Here is a 19748-nt window from a genome sequence, read left to right on the forward strand (position 1 = left end):
GTACTATAATAACCTATTTGAACCTTCAGCTGTTGTCATCCATATTCATATCGCCCACATAGTTTGAATTTTGTGAAGAGTAGTTCCAGGTCTTAAAAGTCTAGCAATAATCCTCTGCCTTCTTTATTGATTTTCTTGTTCTTGATAGTAATTAGAATTTTGTTAAGTGGCAAAATTTTGGAGGTATTTAAGGTACCAGACAAGATAAAGAATAGTTTTTGCAATTGCCTCCCATTCTCTCAAAAATGCTTGTCTGCTTAATTGGATTTCCTACTTTGCCAGTCTTAAAGACATTAATATAGTGTCCTAATAACTAGTATTTTGTAATAGATCAACTCAGTTATTCACCATGAATCTTAGCTATCGTGATGCCTAGAGTACAAAAGTTCTGTTATATTTTAGATCATTTCTTTTCTAAAACCACTTAACACAAATACATGAATACAAATAATCTGATACATTTGTGTCTCTAGGACACTATTGTGATTTTATTAATTTTTTTAAAGATTTATTTATACATGCAAGAGCTGGGGTGTAGACCATAGGTGCGGGAGGGTGAGCAGATTCACCAGAGATAGAGTGAGGTGCAGAACAGGCTGATCCACTGATATACACTGCTGAGGGGAGCAGTGGGTGAGACAGGGGAGGTCTGCTGTGCCATGTGGGTCCCTCCCTGGCCAGAGATTAAACTCATGCTGCAATGGCTGCAGATTGCTTCATAGTACTATGACTTCACCCCTTGCACGACCAGGGAGGCCCCAAATTATTGTGATTTTTATGGGATGTACTTTCACTAAATTAAATCTCACATTTTCTCAAAATTTAAAACTTGGAATTATGGGAAAAGGCATCTTTAAAATAAGAAAAACAATTATGAAAAAAATTGTTTAATATGACGGGAAATTCTTTGTAATTTTGAGAGCCACATGCATTTTAGTTCTTTACTATAATAAGGAGTTTTCATCTTCGTGGAATATTTTCACAAGTTATTAGTTGATTTTTGTTATTATCTGCATTTGTTCCATTTCATTTTAAACAGTGATATCTGTCATTCATTTAGGGGGGCTCACATTGATGTACGTAATAAGAAGGGGAACACTCCATTGTGGCTAGCAGCAAATGGTGGGCACCTTGACGTGGTTCAGTTACTGGTGCAAGCAGGTGCAGATGTGGATGCAGCAGATAACCGCAAGATAACTCCTCTTATGGCAGCATTTAGAAAGGTAGAAGTCTTTGTATTCTTAATCTTTCACAAAATGTAAATCCAGTTAAGAGTAACTAATTGCTTACTTTTTATAAATATTTTCTTGTAGAGGATATCAGAGAAAAATTTAACTAAAGTGGATTTTACTTTTAATGATTGACTTAATAACTAGGCTAAATGAATTAAATAATGAAAACCCATTTGCCAGTGTTTGAAAATACTGAAAATCAAATGTACTACAGACAGAAATACAAATAAATTTGTGTGTAAGTGAAGAAACTTTCTATAGTACATAGCACAGAGCTGAGTGTAATTAATTTAATGATTTATTTTGATTTCTTAAATGCAAGTTTGATATTGGAAAAAAACAGATTACTACTTCAATATATAAATTACAAAGAATTACTTAAATGAAAAGATAGAGGCAATAAAGGAAATACACTAAATGTAAGCAGTTACTTATCCAGACTTGCTAGCTTATAGATCAGAGAGCAGTAATGTGATCTGGAGGAAGTGGAGAACCTAAATGCTCTTTGAACTTAGTGATCAGTGTTGTACTACATAGTATAATCATATCTTTTGCTTTAGGAAAATGTATTTTGTTTTTTACACTACCTACTACAGGGTTATGCTATGTATTTAGTTTTTATCTGAAAGAATAAAAGAACAAAATAGTTATTTCTATTCTTAATGTTTAGAAATGACTGAATGTCCATTTTTTAATAACTTAGCAAGGAAAAAATGATTATTTTTTTCTTTCAAACAAATCCTTCATTCTGATTTTTGAGTAACTTTTGAATCAGAGTGGTGTTTAGATCAAGTTATTCTGAACTTTTTTGGAGGGTGAGATGCAAATGAACAATGTAGACTGAAGAGAACCAAAGTCTGTTTCTTATTTATAGTTTAGAAAATGCCCAATTAAATTCTTTGTTTTGTGGCATTAATATAAGTGAAATCTTAGTTAAGACAGATTGTAGATTTATAAAATATTAATATTTTCAACCTGCCATTGATATCTAATTTTTAGGGTCATGTGAAGGTGGTGCGCTACTTAGTCAAAGAAGTCAATCAGTTTCCGTCAGATTCTGAATGTATGAGATATATAGCAACCATCACTGACAAGGTAAATATAGATCATATTCTTTCTACTGAGCAAGTGTTCTGTGAGTGTGTGTGTTTATGTGTGAGTGTGTTGCTAACAATAAAGTCTTGGTTTCAGCAGAAATATGTGAATATAGCAATTTTTTAACTTAATTTTTATGTAAAACACTAAGCTATCTAAAGTAAATGTTGTTACTGTTTGTATTTTAATCTCTATATACATATATTGGGATGACATCTATTCTGAAAGGAACAAGTCCAGTGGATGTATTTTTTTAAGTACCTACACATAATGTGAATATAGTATATTTTAATACTGGGAAAGAAAACTTTAACATAATACAAAAGTTAGGTTAATTGTCAATTGAAGAAATAATTGGCTAGGATTTTTGCAGGAAATGTAGGGAAGATAAAATAAATCCTGTCTGAGATTGTCCCTGTTTTGGAGTTTATACTAATACTTGAGAAAAGTCCTAAAACATATTACTAATATTTGAATAAAATCTTAAGACATAACTTCTGAAAATCCGAAGAGGTCGGCAAATCTAAAATGTCTGTTACATTTTCTCAGCAGTTATTACATGACAGCTTTTTACCTTAACATTTAATGTGACTAATTCACTATCCAGCCTGCCTCTAAATTCCTTTGACAGTTGACATCCTGCATACTACTGACACTTTGGAGGAAGGAGGGGAGTGGTAACAGGGCTTCCCTCTTAATAGGGAAATATCTCTTTCCTATCAAAAATTTGTTCTGAGAATGAAATCACTGAGAAATGTGTTTAAGTACCTATTTCTGATGTATTTATGATACATTCTTGTACATAAATGTGTAGTAACAGAGCTTGAATATTTGAGAATAAGTTCTTGCCAATTAAGTACTTAAAATTTTTTAAGTCTATTCTTTGCTAATAGGGCTTGTTTTTGTTTTTCTTAAGCCCAATTATCCCCTGACATAACTTAGGAATTTGCTATGTGAATAAATTTGCTATATGAAATATTTTATATTCAAGTTACAGAAGTTGAAAATCAAAGTAGCAGTCAAATGGACATTATTTTGAATAACAGTACATGTTCTTTGTGTATTTTTTTATGTTTTTTAGCTAAATCTTTTTTGCCTTTTTACTGATCTTTCTTGAATGTTTAAGTGGTTTGATTTAAAAATCTCTCTAAAATATGAATTGCTTTTAAGCCTGGAATGTTTCAATTTTTTATTATAGGAAATGCTGAAGAAGTGTCATCTTTGCATGGAATCAATAGTACAAGCCAAAGATAGACAGGCTGCTGAAGCTAACAAAAATGCCAGCATTTTATTAGAGGAATTAGACTTGGAAAAGGTAATAATCTTCACATGTGTAAAATAACTACCTTTTTTCTCTCCTGCTTCTTTCCCCTAATTTGTAATCTGTTGCTTTTGTTTTGTATTTTGCTTTCAAGTATGTCTGTAATTTTTCTCTCCAGGTTTGGCTCAAATAGTAAGAAAATTATGAGTATTTTAAATACCATTAAGAGAATTTTCTTTGTAATCAATTAACAAAATTTCATATAGAAGTTACTTTGATCTAGATGTCAGTTAAGGTCTGTCTAATGCTCAGTATTAATCTTATATGAATTAGTGATCTCTTAATTTCATCCAGTTATTTATTTAATTTATTCTAGATAATTTATTACCAACAGATATATCAGAATACCAAAATACCCTAACAAGGCATAACCAATTTAGGGACATACAATGACGTGGTAGAATGTTTTCTAATGAGTACATTTTTTAAATGGATGCTTTCTCTTGAACTCTTCTCTTTCAGACCAACTACAGCATTATTCCCATCTATTGGCACAGGAAGTAAAATGCTCCCAACATAAAGTTTAAATAGTCCCATAGCTGCTGCTTTACCCCTTCCTGTCAGTAACTAATGTACTACATAATAGAAATAAGTAATCATAGCAGGAAAAGAACTGCTTAGCATAGAATATTATGTAATACATATTTTGCCACATTTAAATTTTTACAGTAAGATTAAAAATCCTGTAAAATTTAGCATATACTATTTAAATTCTTAATGGATATATAGTGATAATTAAAAGTGGTCATCTTTTTAATTTGAGTCAGGTATATTTACTATAATTGCCGATGTTAAGCTATATATTTCGTCTTGCATCAAGAAAATATAAATTATTCTAAAAATATTATTCTATTTTAAATATGAAAATGCACTACATTTTCCCCAAAAATATATTTAACATTGGATGCTCTTTATTTAAAATTTTATTTTAGGCTCTGGTCAAACTAAAATTAATTTTGTTGGCTATTTTGAGGTTTTAAAAGAATATGAGCACATTGAGATTTAATAGTTATAATGTCTGTAAATTCTAATTGACCTCTTATTTTCACTTAATATTTAATGCTTACTAAATACCAAATAATATAATGAGGCCCAGTTGTATGATACAATATGTATTATTATTTTTTTTAATAAATCATTTTTTTCCCAAGATTTATTTACTTTTATACAAGAGCTGGGGTACAGGCCAGAGGCGTGGGAGGGTGAGAGGATTCACCAGAGACAGAACGGGGAGGAGAACAGGCAGACGACTGAAATACAATGCTGAGGGGAGCAGCGGGCGCAACAGGAGAGGTCTGCTGTGCCATGTGGGTTTCTCCCTGGCTAGCCAGAAATCAAACCTGCGCTGCAGAGGCTGCAAGATAGCTTCACAGCACTACGCTCAACCCGCTTCGCCACCCAGGAGGCCCCAAAATGTATTATTTTAGTCCTCTCATTAGAAATATTATTACCATCATATTATAGAAGGAGAAACTGAATATATGGGATGTTAAGTAAATCTTAGTGAAGATTTGAACCCAGTTCTTTTAAATTTTAAATCCACTTGTTCCCTGTCCCATATTTGAAATAACCTGCTACCTCTTAAATTTCTTTCTTTCTATAGTATTAAAATATCTTATTTTTGTATTACTGTCCTATTTTTAAATGTGCGTTCTAAATTAAGGGTTTTTTACATTGTGTGTTTTCTTAAGTCAAGAAAGCATTTTTTCTGTAGCTAAGATAAATATTTAAACAAAACCTATAAATATTTAAACAAATATAAATATTTAAACAAAACCCTTAATTGTTCATACCTTTGATGTTTATTACACAAAATAAATTTAGTGATTTATTGCACACCTAAGGCTAAGAGTCAGTAAGTTGCTTTTAAAGGAGCTTCAGTTTATTGATTACAATAAACTGTTGAATTTCAAATGTGGAATATGAAAAATAACCCAAGAAAAACATATGCCAGCATTGTCAAGTAACTAAAATTAAAAATCTGGTATGGTTACTTAAGTCCTTACCTCTACAGAATATAAGGTTATTTAAGGAATGTCCATCTGTCCACTGAAATCACTCCTTATCTCTCTGATCTTATTATTTATCTTGGTCACTTTACTCATTCTACCTGACCATTCTGTTTGCTCTTAATGTATCTTCTGTCTTGAATGCCTCTTCAGAGATCTCAAACTTTCATCTCCCTTCCACAGACACTACTTTGCTTCTTTATTTTCTAATGTAAAGACTATATGCTGCTTAGTTATCTTGTTTATCTCTACCACTAAAATGTATGCACTATAGAATAATGCCTAGCATGTTGTAGGCACAATAAATATTTGCTAAATGAATATTAATAATCACACATGTATGGAGATGTTGTCCTTTTCAAAAATCAAAATCATGAATATATTACATGTCTTTCCCTGTCTCAATAACTGATGTATATTGTCAGTTGATAGTGATTTAAAATGCTGCATAGCAAATTTGTTAACCAGTTTTTGTCATTACAAGTAATGTTGCAATAAATATCCTTATACTTATTTCTTTATATTTTGGCACTTTTATTTCTATAAAGTTTCTTCATTGTGTCTGTATATAGTTTTAAATTTGATGCTTTCCAGAATAGTTTCTTACTGTTATCAGCAATACATGAATGCCATTTCTTTGAATTCTCACTGGTATTTCTTATCCTTGATGCTTATGGTTTCCAGAACCTCAGTTTTAAAAGGAAGTCAAAAGGAACCTCTTTCAAATGTCGTTGCATATTTTTCCATAATATTAAAACTCAAAGGTGATAAATCTTATTCATAAATTAATTAGATGTAAACTGATTCTTCTGCATGCACTGATATTTTGTAGACAGTTTTGAATGGGGCTGTTCCATAGAATTCTAGAAACTCCAGCCATGTATTTGTTTAAAAGATTATCCAATTGGAGTCTGACAGGGTTTGGCTCACTAATTTTTACTTGTGATTTATATCCAGGAAAATATACTTCTTTTTGCCTTTTGAAACAGTACATTCCGACTCCAACATTTCTGATTTAGGAATATCCTTGGAGTTGGTCTTTTCTGGTCTATGTTGATGTTCTATTTGGATGACTTAACTGGTTGTATAAAAGTGCTTCTTTGACCTGTCATTCTAATTTGGTTAATAGGTTTTTGTAAAACCTGCTGACACTACTGCCCATTGTATGTGTCAGATTTCCTTAACTTATTCAGGAAACATTTATGTATTGAGCATTTACTATGCGGAAGAGTCCCTGTTCTCTAAAGCAGTGCATCTGGTTGAGCTATGGAATCCTCTGCAGTTAATTGCTTATGATCCTAGGATATTAACAAGTAGGTTATGTTTTTGACTGTTAGAATCCTTAGTGGATATTGTTAGTCTGCTTCTTAGAAATACTTGTTTAATTCCTCCATTTTATCACTTATTATTTTCAACTTTCATAGCTTTAAGGAGCTATGCAGGTTGTATTTAAAAATATTTCTAATAAGTATTTTCTTTCTTTTTAAAGATTTATTTATTTGTTTGTTTGTTTATATATTTATATAAACACTGGGTACAGTCAGAAGCGCGGGAGGGTGAGAGAACTCACCAGAACCAGAGTGGGGAGCAGAACAGGCAGAAGGACCGAAGTACACTGCTGAGGGGAGCAGCGGGCGGCAGGAGAGGTCTGCGTGCCATGTGGGACCTTCCTCCAGTGGCCGGGGAGCAGCCAGGGATCGAACCGGCGCCGCGGAGGCTGCGAGCAGCTTCGCAACCCAGCGCTCAACTGCTGCGCCACTGGGGAGGCCCTCTAATAAGTATTTTCAATTGGGATTTTTGTCACCACCTAAAGATTTTAATGTCTTCATCCCACAATTGAAATATTAAATATATCATTCTGATTATCAGCACCTGTATTTTCAGTTTTACTCACTCTGGAATCTATGTGTAACAGTCCTGACAGTTATCTGCCTACCATTAAATTATAGGATTTCTTTATCCTGCCCCGCCCCCCTCAACTGTTACTCTTTTTCTTTAGTCTTACCTGGACCCTGCCTGGTTTAATTTCTTCTCCCACTTATCTAGACCAGTATTTATTACCTTCTTTATTCTGACTCCCAATACATTCTCTCCTTCATTTAGTGTATCCTGAAATATTGGGGGAAACTGCTAAAAGATATTCCTCACCCAATCTACCTGTTCCCACACATACTTCCTGCCAGTTACTAAATAAAATATTTTTTAACCAGTCTCTTCATTTATTAACTAGAGCTTATCAGTCAGTCCTCCCTACTCAAGAGCATTGGTGCTGCAATTCTTCTTTCTCATATAATTTTCTCCCCTCTCCTGGAGCACTGATTATCATGTATGCTTATTATGCTATTCGTTTGATTCCTCCTACTCTCTCTTCCCAGTTTTCAGCTACAAACCCATTTTTTTGCTCCCCTTGACATCAGAAGTCCTTACCTGTTTTGACTCTCTCTACTTCTTATTTTCACTTGAGTCTGCTCCTAGGCTCTCACTCCCACAGCTCCCACCAAAACAGCTTTTATGGTCTCCAAATGGCTTTCATGTACCTGATTACTTCTCTGTCCTTACGTAACTAAGTTTAATAATATCTGACATACTATGTTTCTTGAGTTGATTATTCTACACACATGGTTTTTCTCCTGCCTCTCAGTCTTCTGTATATCTTTTGCTAGTGCCTCCTCTTCTCTGCTTAGTTGGATAGCCCCTTTACTCATTACTGCCTCCTCTTCTCTGCTTAGTTGGATAGCCCCTTTACTCATCACATGATCTTCTTTATTTACTGGTGAACTCATCCTGCTTCTTAACTCTAAATACATACCAGCTGATCCCAAGAGTATCTCTTTAACCCAAACCTCAGGCCCCCCTGGTGGCACAGGGGTTAAAGACAGTGCTATTAAGCTATCACCAGTCACTTTAGCACGAGTTCAATCTCAGGCCAGCCAGGGAGCTAACCCACATGATGCAGCAGACCTCTTCCGTCTCACCCACTGCTCCCCTCAGCAATGTATTTCAGTAGATCTGCCTGTTCTGCTCCCCCACTCTCTTTGGTGAATCCTCTCAAACACACCCCTATACCTCTGGTCTATACCCCAGCTGTTGTATGCATAAATAAATAAATCTTTAAAAAAAACCCCATAAATGGGGCCTCCCCGGTGGTGCAGCAGTTGAGTGCTGGGTTGCGAAGCTGCCCGCAGCCTCTAGCACCAGTTCGATCCCCGGCTGCTCCCCGGCCACCGGAGGAGGGTCCCACGTGGCGCGCAGACCTCTCCTGCCACCTGCTCTCCCCTCAGCAGTGTACTTCGGTCCTTCTGCCTGCTCTGCTCCCCGCTCTGGCTCTGGTGAATTCTCTCACCCTCCCGCGCTTCTGACTGTACCCAGTGCTTGTATAAATAAAAAATAAATAAATAAATAAAAACCTAAATCTTTAAAAAAAAAAAAAACCATAAATGGTAGTAACATTTACAAGATGATCCAGACTATCATAGAACTGGGCCTCCCCGTTGGCGCAGCAGTTGAGCACTGGGTTGCGAAGCTGCCCGCAGCCTCTGCAGTGCTGGTTCGATCCCCGGCTGCTCCCCGGCCACCGGCGGAGGGTCCCACATGGCGCGCAGACCTCTCCTGCCGTCCGCTGCTCCCCTCAGCAGTGTACTTCGGTCCTTCTGCCTGCTCTGCTCCCTGCTCTGGCTCTGGTGAATTCTCTCACCCTCCCGCGCTTCTGACTGTACCCAGTGCTTGTATGTATAAATAAATAAATAAAATCTTTTAAAAAAAAATGATCATAGAACTTCAGAATTTAAACCTAATCAGCCTTTAGGACTAAACTCTGTCTGCTCTTACTGTGGCCAAATGGCTAGCCCCTACAGACTGAACTCTGGATGGCCTAAGGTAATAGCATACCTAAGACCCAGCCACTGTTACTCACTAAATGCTACCTAGCACGAGAGCGCGCGCGCGCACACACACACACACACACACCCCCTCACAAGCCTGCTTTCTGATTTAAACATTTGTCTTTTTTTTTAAGTTTTGCCTCCCCCCACCCCCAAGTGAGTCACAATTAACTTACCTTTTGGGCACATTTAAAACTCCAATAAAATGAAAATCCCATCTGGCTGCTCCATAAGTCTTGAACTTAACATGTTATTTTAATGCCCCAGAAGCTACTTCCTGTACCTTCTGAAGGTTTTTCTGTCCATGCAGATATGATAGAGATAAAATAACAGTTTTGTCATTCCCCCCCCCTTTTTTTTTTAAGATTTATTTATTTATACAAGCACTGGGTACAGTCAGAAGCGTGGGAGGATGAGAGAGAGAGTTCACCAGAGTCAGGGCAGGGAACAGAACAGGCAGACTGACAAAATACACTGCTGAGGGGAGCAGTGGGCGAGACAGGAGCAGTCTGTCACGCCATGTGGGACCCTCACCAAGGGTCAGGGAACAAACCGGTGCTGCAGAGGCTGCGGGCAGCTTTGCAGCCCAGCGCTTAACCGCTGCACCTCCAGGGGAGGCCCAGTTTTGTCATTCCTAAATCTAAATTAGAGAAACAGCCACAGTTTCTTTAAAAATGTTTTTCTGGCACACCCTTTATTCCCACATCTTACACTTAACCCATTCAAAATGAGAACTACGAAGGATAGCAGCAGTTCTCCCTCACTGGAAAGCAGGCAGTTGAGATAAAAGGTTTCCTGAGGACAGGCAGCATCATTAAAACAAGATCTGAGGGAACAGAGTCACTCACACTCAGTTCCTTTTTTCAAACTCACCAGTCAGGTATTATTCCTGCTCCTTTGCAGTAAACTGGGGAGTGAAGGTTATGGATTACTTTGTTCTTTCCAGTGCTTCTGAAAGGTCAAATGCTTCTCCTTTACTGGTGTTCTTAGTAGTGTTCCATTTGTTGCCATTATACTCAATTTGCAATGGAAATATTTAACTTATATTTTCATTATAGACAGTCGTTTTATAGAATAAATTGTTAGGAAAAAGTTTGTAATTTTCATAGGAGACTTCCAAATAACCTTTTCTAAAGTGTAATATTTATACCCACAGCAGTCAAGTAAGTACTGGTCTCAAGTAAACCTTGAGAATGGTATAGAAAATAACTTGGAGAATCAAAATAACAAGTGAAGTTAAAGACTTACTGCTCAAGTGAGGATAGGTTTTTGATACTTTCAAGTACCCCTGGAAGATCAGCAAAAATTTCTAGGGGATACTTGAAATCCATCTTCACAGAAGTATCACTGTTCTACAGATTCTTTTTAACTGTTTTCCCTTTCCAGAAAAAAAGGTTTATCCTTTACCTACCAGAATATATTACGGTATTTTGCCCTAGGGTGTAAAAAACTTAGTGTGGACAAAACTTTTCAGCAGCACCTAACAGGTATAACTCAAAAGGCAGGCATGCGTAGCAAAGTACAAACTGAGTTCAATCCCTGGCCAGGAAGCTAATTCACATTTGACATAACAGAGCTCTCCTGTTTTCGTCTGTTCTGTTCCCCATTCTAACTCTGGTGAATCCTCTTACCCCCCGCATCTATGGCTTATACATCAGTTCTTCTATGCAAAAATAAATAAATATAATCTTTTAAAAAATAAATTGAGTATTTTTACATTATATATTTATGAAACTTTTAGTGACTGGCTAGTATTCTGTGAATGTATATTATTGATAACTCCCAACCCCAAATTTCATGGATTTGCCTTATTTTCATTTATGACCTTTGTAGTAATTTTTTGCAATGGAAATTATTGAATCTTTATGTTTTTTTTTCACTAATAATAGAATAAATTATTTGGAAGTTTGTAACTTCCATGGGAGACTTTTATATAAACTTTTCTAAAATATAAGCACTTACATCCACAGCAGTCAGTCTAGAAAAGAACTCATTTTCCCAAACTTTTGCTGGTATCATTTTTAATTTTGCCAAGTTAATGAACCAGTGTTATCTTGTTGTTTTAGTTTACATTTCTTTAAGTGATTATGAAACTATGTATCTTTTTATCACTCTCCCATTTTAATAGTTGATTGTCTTTAATCATTAATTTGATCTTTATATTTAAAAATATTACTTTCTCTTTATAGTAATTTCAATATGATCTTGATTAAACTAGATGGCTTTGAATTTTATGGTATCCCTGTATACCCTTATGATAATATTTTATGTTTCAGCTTTTGTCCCAGGTAAAATGCGTTGTTATAATTCTGTTTTATTAACCCTTTAACAGTTAAGGGAAGAAAGCCGGAGGCTAGCTTTGGCTGCCAAAAGAGAAAAGAGAAAGGAAAAGAGAAGAAAGAAAAAGGAGGAACAGAGAAGAAAACTAGAAGAAATCGAAGCCAAAAATAAAGAAAATTTTGAACTCCAAGCTGCTCAAGAAAAAGAAAAGCATAAAGTTGAAGGTATTTTCTCTTAACCATCAAGTTTGTTTCATGTATTCCCAAAATAAGTTACTTAAGGTGAAAATAGATTTCCAACTTAAACTTTTATGTGTTTCACTCCCCCCCCCCCCCCGCTTTTTATTATGAAGAATGTCAAGCCTACAAAGCAAAAGAATGATAAAACAAATACCTGAATATTTGACATAGATTTAAAAAATAAACATTTTGCCATATTTATCTTTTTCTCTCTAAATATGTATACATATTTTTCGGAGTCATTTGTAAGTAAACTGCACACATCCTGACAGAACACTTAATAAAGTTATTTTAACACACATCCTAAAAATTTCATTTGCCTAATCACAATAAAATTTTATAAATACCTAACAAATTAACAATAATTCTGTAATATTATCTATAATCCTGGTCTTGTTCAGATTTTGCTTCTCATCAAGTAAAGGAATTATTTTTCACTAGGTTCTAACTAAAAGATTCTCTGAGATGCATATATTGTGAAGTTACCGTTGTCACTAAACCACTGAATCATTGCCACTAAGTTATGAATACAGTGTATGTGTGTATTAATTTCCCCCCTTTTATTTTTTTTCCACTTTTTTTGAAATTTGATTATAAGCTCTACACAGAATGCAAAAGCACCCCCCAGTAATTCAGCGGGTATTTCCCAGAAAAAGAACACTTTTATATAACCACATTATCATATCCAAGAAATTTAATAATTATATAATTTATAATACGCCATACATAGTCCTGCCTATTTCTTAAATGGTCCCCAAAATATTCTTTGTAACTTCCTGCTATGCATTGTTTAGAACTTAAAGAGAAGAGAGTGGATCATTTATCTCCATCTCACTTAACAAATAATAGAATGACTATGGCTTTATGTCTAATAGTCTACAAAGTAACTTAGGTTTATTATATTCCAGGTATAAATAAACTAAATATATGCTAAGAACACTTAGAACTTGCTAATTCAGTGTTGTTTCTTTTACAGATGAGCCTGAAGTCTTGACAGAGCCTCCAAGTGCCACAACCACTACTACCATAGGTATATCTGCAACCTGGACAACTTTGGCAGGTTCCCATGGTAAAAGAAATAATACCATAACAACAACCAGTTCAAAGAGGAAAAACAGGAAAAATAAAATTACTCCAGAAAACGTTCAAATTATATTTGATGATCCACTACCAATTTCATACAGTCAACCAGAGAAGGTGAATGGAGAGTCCAAGAGCAGCAGTACCAGCGAGAGTGGGGACAGTGATAATATGAGGATCAGCAGCTGCAGTGATGAAAGTAGTAACAGCAACAGCAGCCGAAAGAGTGACAATCATTCAGCTGCCGTAGTCACTACCACTGTGACCAACAAGAAGCAGCCATCAGTTCTGGTTACATTTCCAAAGGAAGAAAGAAAATCTGTTTCTGGCAAGACTTCAATAAAGTTAGTTAAAATTTTTATTTTTACTGTTTAGACTGCTGATTTTTTTTTTTTTTTTTTTTTTTTTTTTTTTTTTTTTTAGTAAAGCAAATTGACAAACTGGAAAAATATGCTTAAAGAAGGCACAATTTCATTTAAAGAGAAAGCTGTTTTGTAGATTTTGTATTAGTGAAAGATTATTTTTACTGTGTAATTTATTCTTTTTTGTTACTAAACTTACTGCTCTTGAAAATATTATTTATGGTTTCTCAGGGATTATTATTGTGATTCTTCTCTACTATATTTGACCTCTACATAGTATCTTAAAAATTGGCTCTTCATCTTAAGCTAAGTAGTGAAGAAAACCATAAAAAGGGATTTCCTTTGTTCTCCATATTTATTCCAAAAATAAAAGAATAATGGAATAGACTGCATTATCCCTTAATTCTACATCTGTTCTACACTTTATGTACTTTTTCTCTCTCTCTTAAAGATTGTCAGAGACTATCAGTGAAGTGACCAGTAATTCTTTGTCCACTTGCACAAAATCTGGTCCATCTCCCCTTTCCTCTCCAAATGGGAAGTTAACAGTAGCAAGTCCTAAGCGTGGACAAAAGAGGGAAGAAGGATGGAAGGAAGTTGTAAGAAGGTACGTGATTCTTTTTCATTCTTTTTCTGTGCTCTGTTGTACAGTGAAGCATGGTTTACTTTCCAGTCAAATTCCTCCAAAGATTAATAAAGTGGTTGCTCAAGGTTGAATCTTGCCAACAGAGATAACCTATACCATACTTTGGATTTTTTTTAAAGTATATGTTAATAATTTTTAAATTGGGAGATTTTACATGGAAAGGTTAATGATTGTGGTGTCTGCCTGACCCCACCCCATAAATATTGGTATTTGGTAGGTAACTAATCTTTCTCCTTTTTTTATCCTTTCACATTTTAAAAGGACAGGTTTATTAGGAAAAGGAGAAAAAGAGAGGCACCTGCATAGTCACAGGTGGGCAGGAAAGCTGCCTGATTAGATATAAGCGGGCAGTCTTGGGAAGAAAGCTTAAGTTCTTTAAAGTTGACAGTATCTTGCTCAACTTTCTAATCTTAGACCCAAATATGTAGTATCTACTATATACTTGTAAATATTTGATAAATGAATAAGTGCTGATTTTAAACTACTGTCTTTAAATCATAGGACACCTTTATCAAGGATTTTAATACTAAAATATTTTACTATATTTTGCTTAGGATTCTTCAAATAGTATGTGTCAAAAATAGATCAGTATCCCAGACACTAGGAGGTGGTGTGAGGAACCACAGTCTCAGAAAGGTTATGATACATTATAAGTCTTTGATAACCTATTTTTTTTAAAACTTCTTAGAAATATCATCAAAAGATTAAACTTTTGCTTATTTGAAACAAATTTATTACTGTTAATTTTCAAATGAACTATACAGTTTATTTTGGAACAGAGCCTCTCCCCACACCTCACCTCTACCTTTTCCTCTGTGTATGTCTCAAACACATAGTTTAGCTAACATTTACATATACATAGTCTATTGAAATCATAATAATATTCTCTACACCAAAGTCAGGTAATTCACTTACTAAGCGTACATTTTGTATTGTGGTATACAAGAAATTTTTAACTAATTTGAAAATAACCATCACTATTAATGCCCTTTAAGGAAAAAGGAATTATCAAGTTACTTAATTTGTATGTGAAAGGGCAAAGTAATACCTTATCTCATGTTTTATCTTTTAAAATATATAGCATTTTGGGGCCTCCCCGGTGGCGCAGCGGTTGAGCGCTGGGTTGCGAAGCTGACCGCAGTCTCCGCAGCGCCGGTTCAATCCCCGGCTGCTCCCCGGCCACCAGAGGAGGGTCCCACATGGCGCGCAGACCTCTCCTGCCTCCCGCTGCTCCCCTCAGCAGTGTACTCAGTCCTTCTGCCTGCTCTGCTCCCCGCTCTGGCTCTGGTGAATTCTCTCACCCTCCCGTGCTTCTGACTGTACCCAGTGCTTGTATAAACAAACAAACAAACAAACAAATAAATAAATAAATAAATAAAAATGCCTCTATTAAAAAAATATAAAATAATAAAATAATAAAATAAAAAATAAAATATATAGCATTTTTAATATTCTAAATAATTTATTCATTAAAGCATAATTGTCTAATTTTCTTTATTGAGTTACACTGTTTCTTTTGGAAGTATTATTTAATTTATATTTGTCAGAAATTTATGTCTATTTTTTCTGAATCAGAATGTTTAAAATTGTAATGTGATTTTGCAATTGTCAGATGGGTTTTTTTTTGCTTTTCTGAAATTAGAATGAACTTTTTCCCCCTTCATACTACTAAACATCCAGTAGTGAGTTTCCATATTTGGGAATAATCATTTTAATGCTTCTAGCAAAATGCAAGGAAACAGTGAATTTTTAATAGAACCTTTACAGTTTATCATATATCTAAAATAAAATGAAGACTATGAGTGAAACATACAAAGCTGTCACAAGAAGCTGTCCATGATTCCATAGGCTTGATTAAATGCGTCAGCTAATGTGTTTTTATGATACTCCATTAGTGTGCTCATCACATGGTGGTGTAGTTTTCTTCGTTGGTATTTATAAATCAGTATATGTGGGCAGAAATCCATGTGTATCTTATTTGCCATTAGTATATTTATATAATATGTGCTTCACAGATGCTAATGAAGGATGAAAGTCTAAAGCCAGCTATGGAAACTAATCCATCCATCTATCCTATTTTCTTTGTAGCCAATAGAGTGACAATGGATAGAGGAGGCTTTTTCAACAAAAATTTATTCTGTTTAGTTTCTAAATATGTTTACAGAAACTGACGTTAGTAGTACTCTCTCTCTCCACTTATCTTTAATCACAACTACTGATACTAATTGTTTATTTTAATTTATCTTTGCAACTTTTATACAGGTCAAAGAAAGTATCTGTTCCATCAACTGTGATATCCAGAGTGATTGGAAGAGGAGGCTGTAATATTAATGCTATCCGGGAGTTCACCGGTGCACACATAGATATTGATAAGCAGAAAGACAAGACAGGAGACCGGATAATAACTATAAGGCAAACTTTGTCTCCTATGTTTTCTTCCTTTGTGTTTTATTGCACTATAACTTAATGACATATAAGCATTGGAATTATGAAACTTTGTATTTAATAGCATACATTTTTTAATGGGAATTTGATTATTGTTTGATAATCTCTACAGTTTTTTTCTGTAATTCATATATTTACAAAATATTTCAAAGGGCTTTGAAGAAATTTTTCTTTCATGTGTATCGGGCATAGGTTTAGATAATCTTTTTTTATTTAAATTTTATTTTTATATTCCCCATACAATTACAACCCCCTTATTATGACCCCCATCCCTCCTTTCCCCGCCCCCCACCCCCCATAGAGTGTCTCTGGTTCATAGTTGTTTGTTGATTTTGATATTTCTTTTCCTTACATAAACTCTTCATGTGACATTCTTAAAAATTTATTCTGAGACTTTCCATGGGAATGGGCTTCCAACACAATTTGAACAGATTTCCATTTTTCTCTTAAATTAGCATTTGATGTTTGTTATTCTGAGATTGTGTTTTTAGAATATTGGCTCAGTAACAGATTTAAATCTAATGTGGCTATTTGTCTTGTATGTGTCTGTGCCTGATAAACGCAAAAATAAAGATGTTATTCTAAGAAATCCTAAGTTTGCTTCTAAGAAGCAGGTGCTCCCTTTCTGTAATAGGGGGGCTCATAGTTATATAATCTTCCTCAAAAGGAAGGAAACAATTAACATTATTTTCTACTTATACTTCTATCTTGTTTTTCTCTCTTTTGGGATAGCTAAGCAGTCACAACCTGCTTATCCCCGAGAAAAGAAAAGCAGATAACCTTGCTGAGACTTTCTCTCTTAGGGTTTCTACAAGGCTATCTTTACAATCAAATATTTTCCTGAAGATTCAATACGAGGGTTTGACTTTTCAGCCATTGTTGGCATTATCGGTATTCCTCCCACATTTTGAGATCCCTTTCTAGAGGAATATTAATAATCATTCTACCAATAGAGAATCAACTAATAGATACATTATGTATAATGTATCTATATATGTATCTATATGTTCTAAAATACCATTTTCTTATTCAGCTGTACTGTTTTCCTTGTTTAATTGTATTGCTTTTAGTATTTATCAACTGTTTAACTCTACAGCAATGGTATGAATTACATAAAAGCCTAACTTATGTATTTTACAGTCTAAAAATTATTTCTTAGTCTTAGACAACAATAGTAAAATGAATTTTTGGAAAAAAAATCATTTATTCTTCCTTTGAAAATTGCAGTTGTGTCAGGATAGTTGCTTTGTTTGCAGAATACCTCAAGAATGGTCAGGAAAGTGCTACTTTCATTATCTAATTTCTGTATGTATGTGTACAACACATAATTGAATTTGTACTTTTCATATTAAAAGGGAAATTTGGACCTAATTTTTTTTTTTTTTTTTTTTTTTTTTTTTTTTTTTTTGGTCAATTCATAGGGGTGGTACTGAATCAACAAGACAAGCAACTCAATTGATCAATGCTCTGATCAAGGATCCAGACAAAGAAATTGATGAACTTATTCCAAAGAATCGTTTGAAAAGCTCCTCAGCAAATTCCAAAATAGGGTCATCAGCACCTACCACCACTGCTGCTAACAGTTCCTTAATGGGAATTAAAATGACGACTGTAGCTCTGTCATCAACATCTCAAACTGCCACAGCACTCACTGTGCCTGCAATTTCTTCTGCATCTACTCACAAAACCATTAAGAACCCAGTGAATAATGTGAGGCCTGGTTTTCCGGTTTCTCTTCCATTAGCATATCCTCCTCCACAGTTTGCACATGCTTTGCTTGCTGCTCAGACTTTCCAGCAGATCCGTCCACCAAGGTTGCCCATGACCCACTTTGGAGGTACTTTTCCACCAGCTCAATCCACTTGGGGTCCTTTTCCTGTCAGGCCTTTGAGCCCTGCCAGAGCTACTAACTCGCCTAAGCCTCACATGGTGCCTCGCCATAGCAATCAGAATAGCAGTGGTTCTCAGGTGAATTCAGCAGGTTCTTTAACTTCAAGTCCAACAACTACAACCAGTTCATCAGCTTCAACGGTGCCTGGTACATCTACAAATGGCAGTCCAAGTTCACCTTCCGTCAGAAGGCAGCTTTTTGTCACAGTTGTGAAGACATCCAATGCCACCACCACAACAGTCACAACCACAGCAAGCAACAATAGCACTGCACCCACAAATGCCACATATCCTATGCCTACTGCCAAAGAACACTACCCAGTATCATCCCCATCTTCCCCGTCACCACCAGCCCAGCCAGGAGGGGTTTCCAGAAATAGTCCTTTGGATTGCGGAACAGTATCTCCAAATAAAGGGGCATCTTCCTCTGAACAGGAAGCAAGTAGTCCACCAGTAGTAGAAACAGCAAACAGTAGACCTCCAAACAGCAGCAGTTCTTCTGCGAGTTCATCAGTTCATTCTACTCAGCAACAACCTCCGGGATCAGTTTCTCAGGAACCAAGACCACCTCTTCAGCAGTCTCAGGTTCCTCCCCCGGAAGTTAGAATGACTGTTCCTTTAGCAACAACAAGTTCTGCTCCAGTGGCGGTGCCTTCTACTGCCCCAGTGACTTACCCTATGCCTCAGACACAAATGGGATGCTCCCAGCCCGCTCCTAAAATGGAAACCCCTGCTATTAGACCACCCTCTCATGGCACAACTGCCCCTCATAAGAATCCAGCTCCAGTGCAAAACTCATCTGTTGCCGTCCTCAGTGTCAATCACATTAAAAGACCTCACAGTGTTCCCTCTTCTGTTCAGCTACCTTCGACCTTAAGTACACAAAGTGCTTGTCAAAATTCAGTACATCCAGCAAATAAGCCTATTGCTCCCAATTTCAGTGCTCCTTTACCATTTGGGCCCTTTAGCACATTGTTTGAAAACAACCCTACTTCTGCTCATGCCTTCTGGGGAGGATCTGTTGTTTCATCTCAGTCAACACCAGAATCTATGCTATCAGGAAAATCCTCATATTTGCCAAATTCAGATCCTTTACATCAGTCTGATACTTCCAAAGCTCCAGGTTTTAGACCACCATTACAGAGACCTGCTCCAAGTCCCTCAGGTGAGTTTGATTTTTATGACATTTTGTACCTGCTCATTTATCCACTGATAGGAAAATTCTTTTTTCATCATTTTCTAGTTTTACTCTGATTGGGCATATGAAC

At 35.5% G+C, this 19748-nt stretch overlaps 1 protein-coding gene across 5 annotated transcripts in view; it reads left to right on the forward strand.

Moving 5' to 3' along the window:
- Positions 1 to 19748, forward strand: part of ANKRD17 (ankyrin repeat domain 17) — a gene marked incomplete at both ends in the record, with an annotated part of 144430 nt that overhangs the window by 111960 nt on the left and 12722 nt on the right. For all 5 annotated transcript variants that reach the window (XM_084233291.1, XM_084233292.1, XM_084233294.1 and 2 more), the window contains 8 exons: positions 1061 to 1223; positions 2232 to 2327; positions 3526 to 3642; positions 11871 to 12042; positions 13034 to 13481; positions 13951 to 14106; positions 16408 to 16557; positions 18012 to 19645. In XM_084233291.1, coding sequence (XP_084089417.1) covers positions 1061 to 1223; positions 2232 to 2327; positions 3526 to 3642; positions 11871 to 12042; positions 13034 to 13481; positions 13951 to 14106; positions 16408 to 16557; positions 18012 to 19645 — 2936 coding nt within the window. The remainder of the gene's footprint in view (positions 1 to 1060; positions 1224 to 2231; positions 2328 to 3525; positions 3643 to 11870; positions 12043 to 13033; positions 13482 to 13950; positions 14107 to 16407; positions 16558 to 18011; positions 19646 to 19748) is intronic.

Source organism: Talpa europaea, assembly GCF_964194135.1.
Source record: "Talpa europaea genome assembly, chromosome: 5".
Classification (NCBI taxonomy): Eukaryota; Metazoa; Chordata; class Mammalia; order Eulipotyphla; family Talpidae; genus Talpa; species Talpa europaea.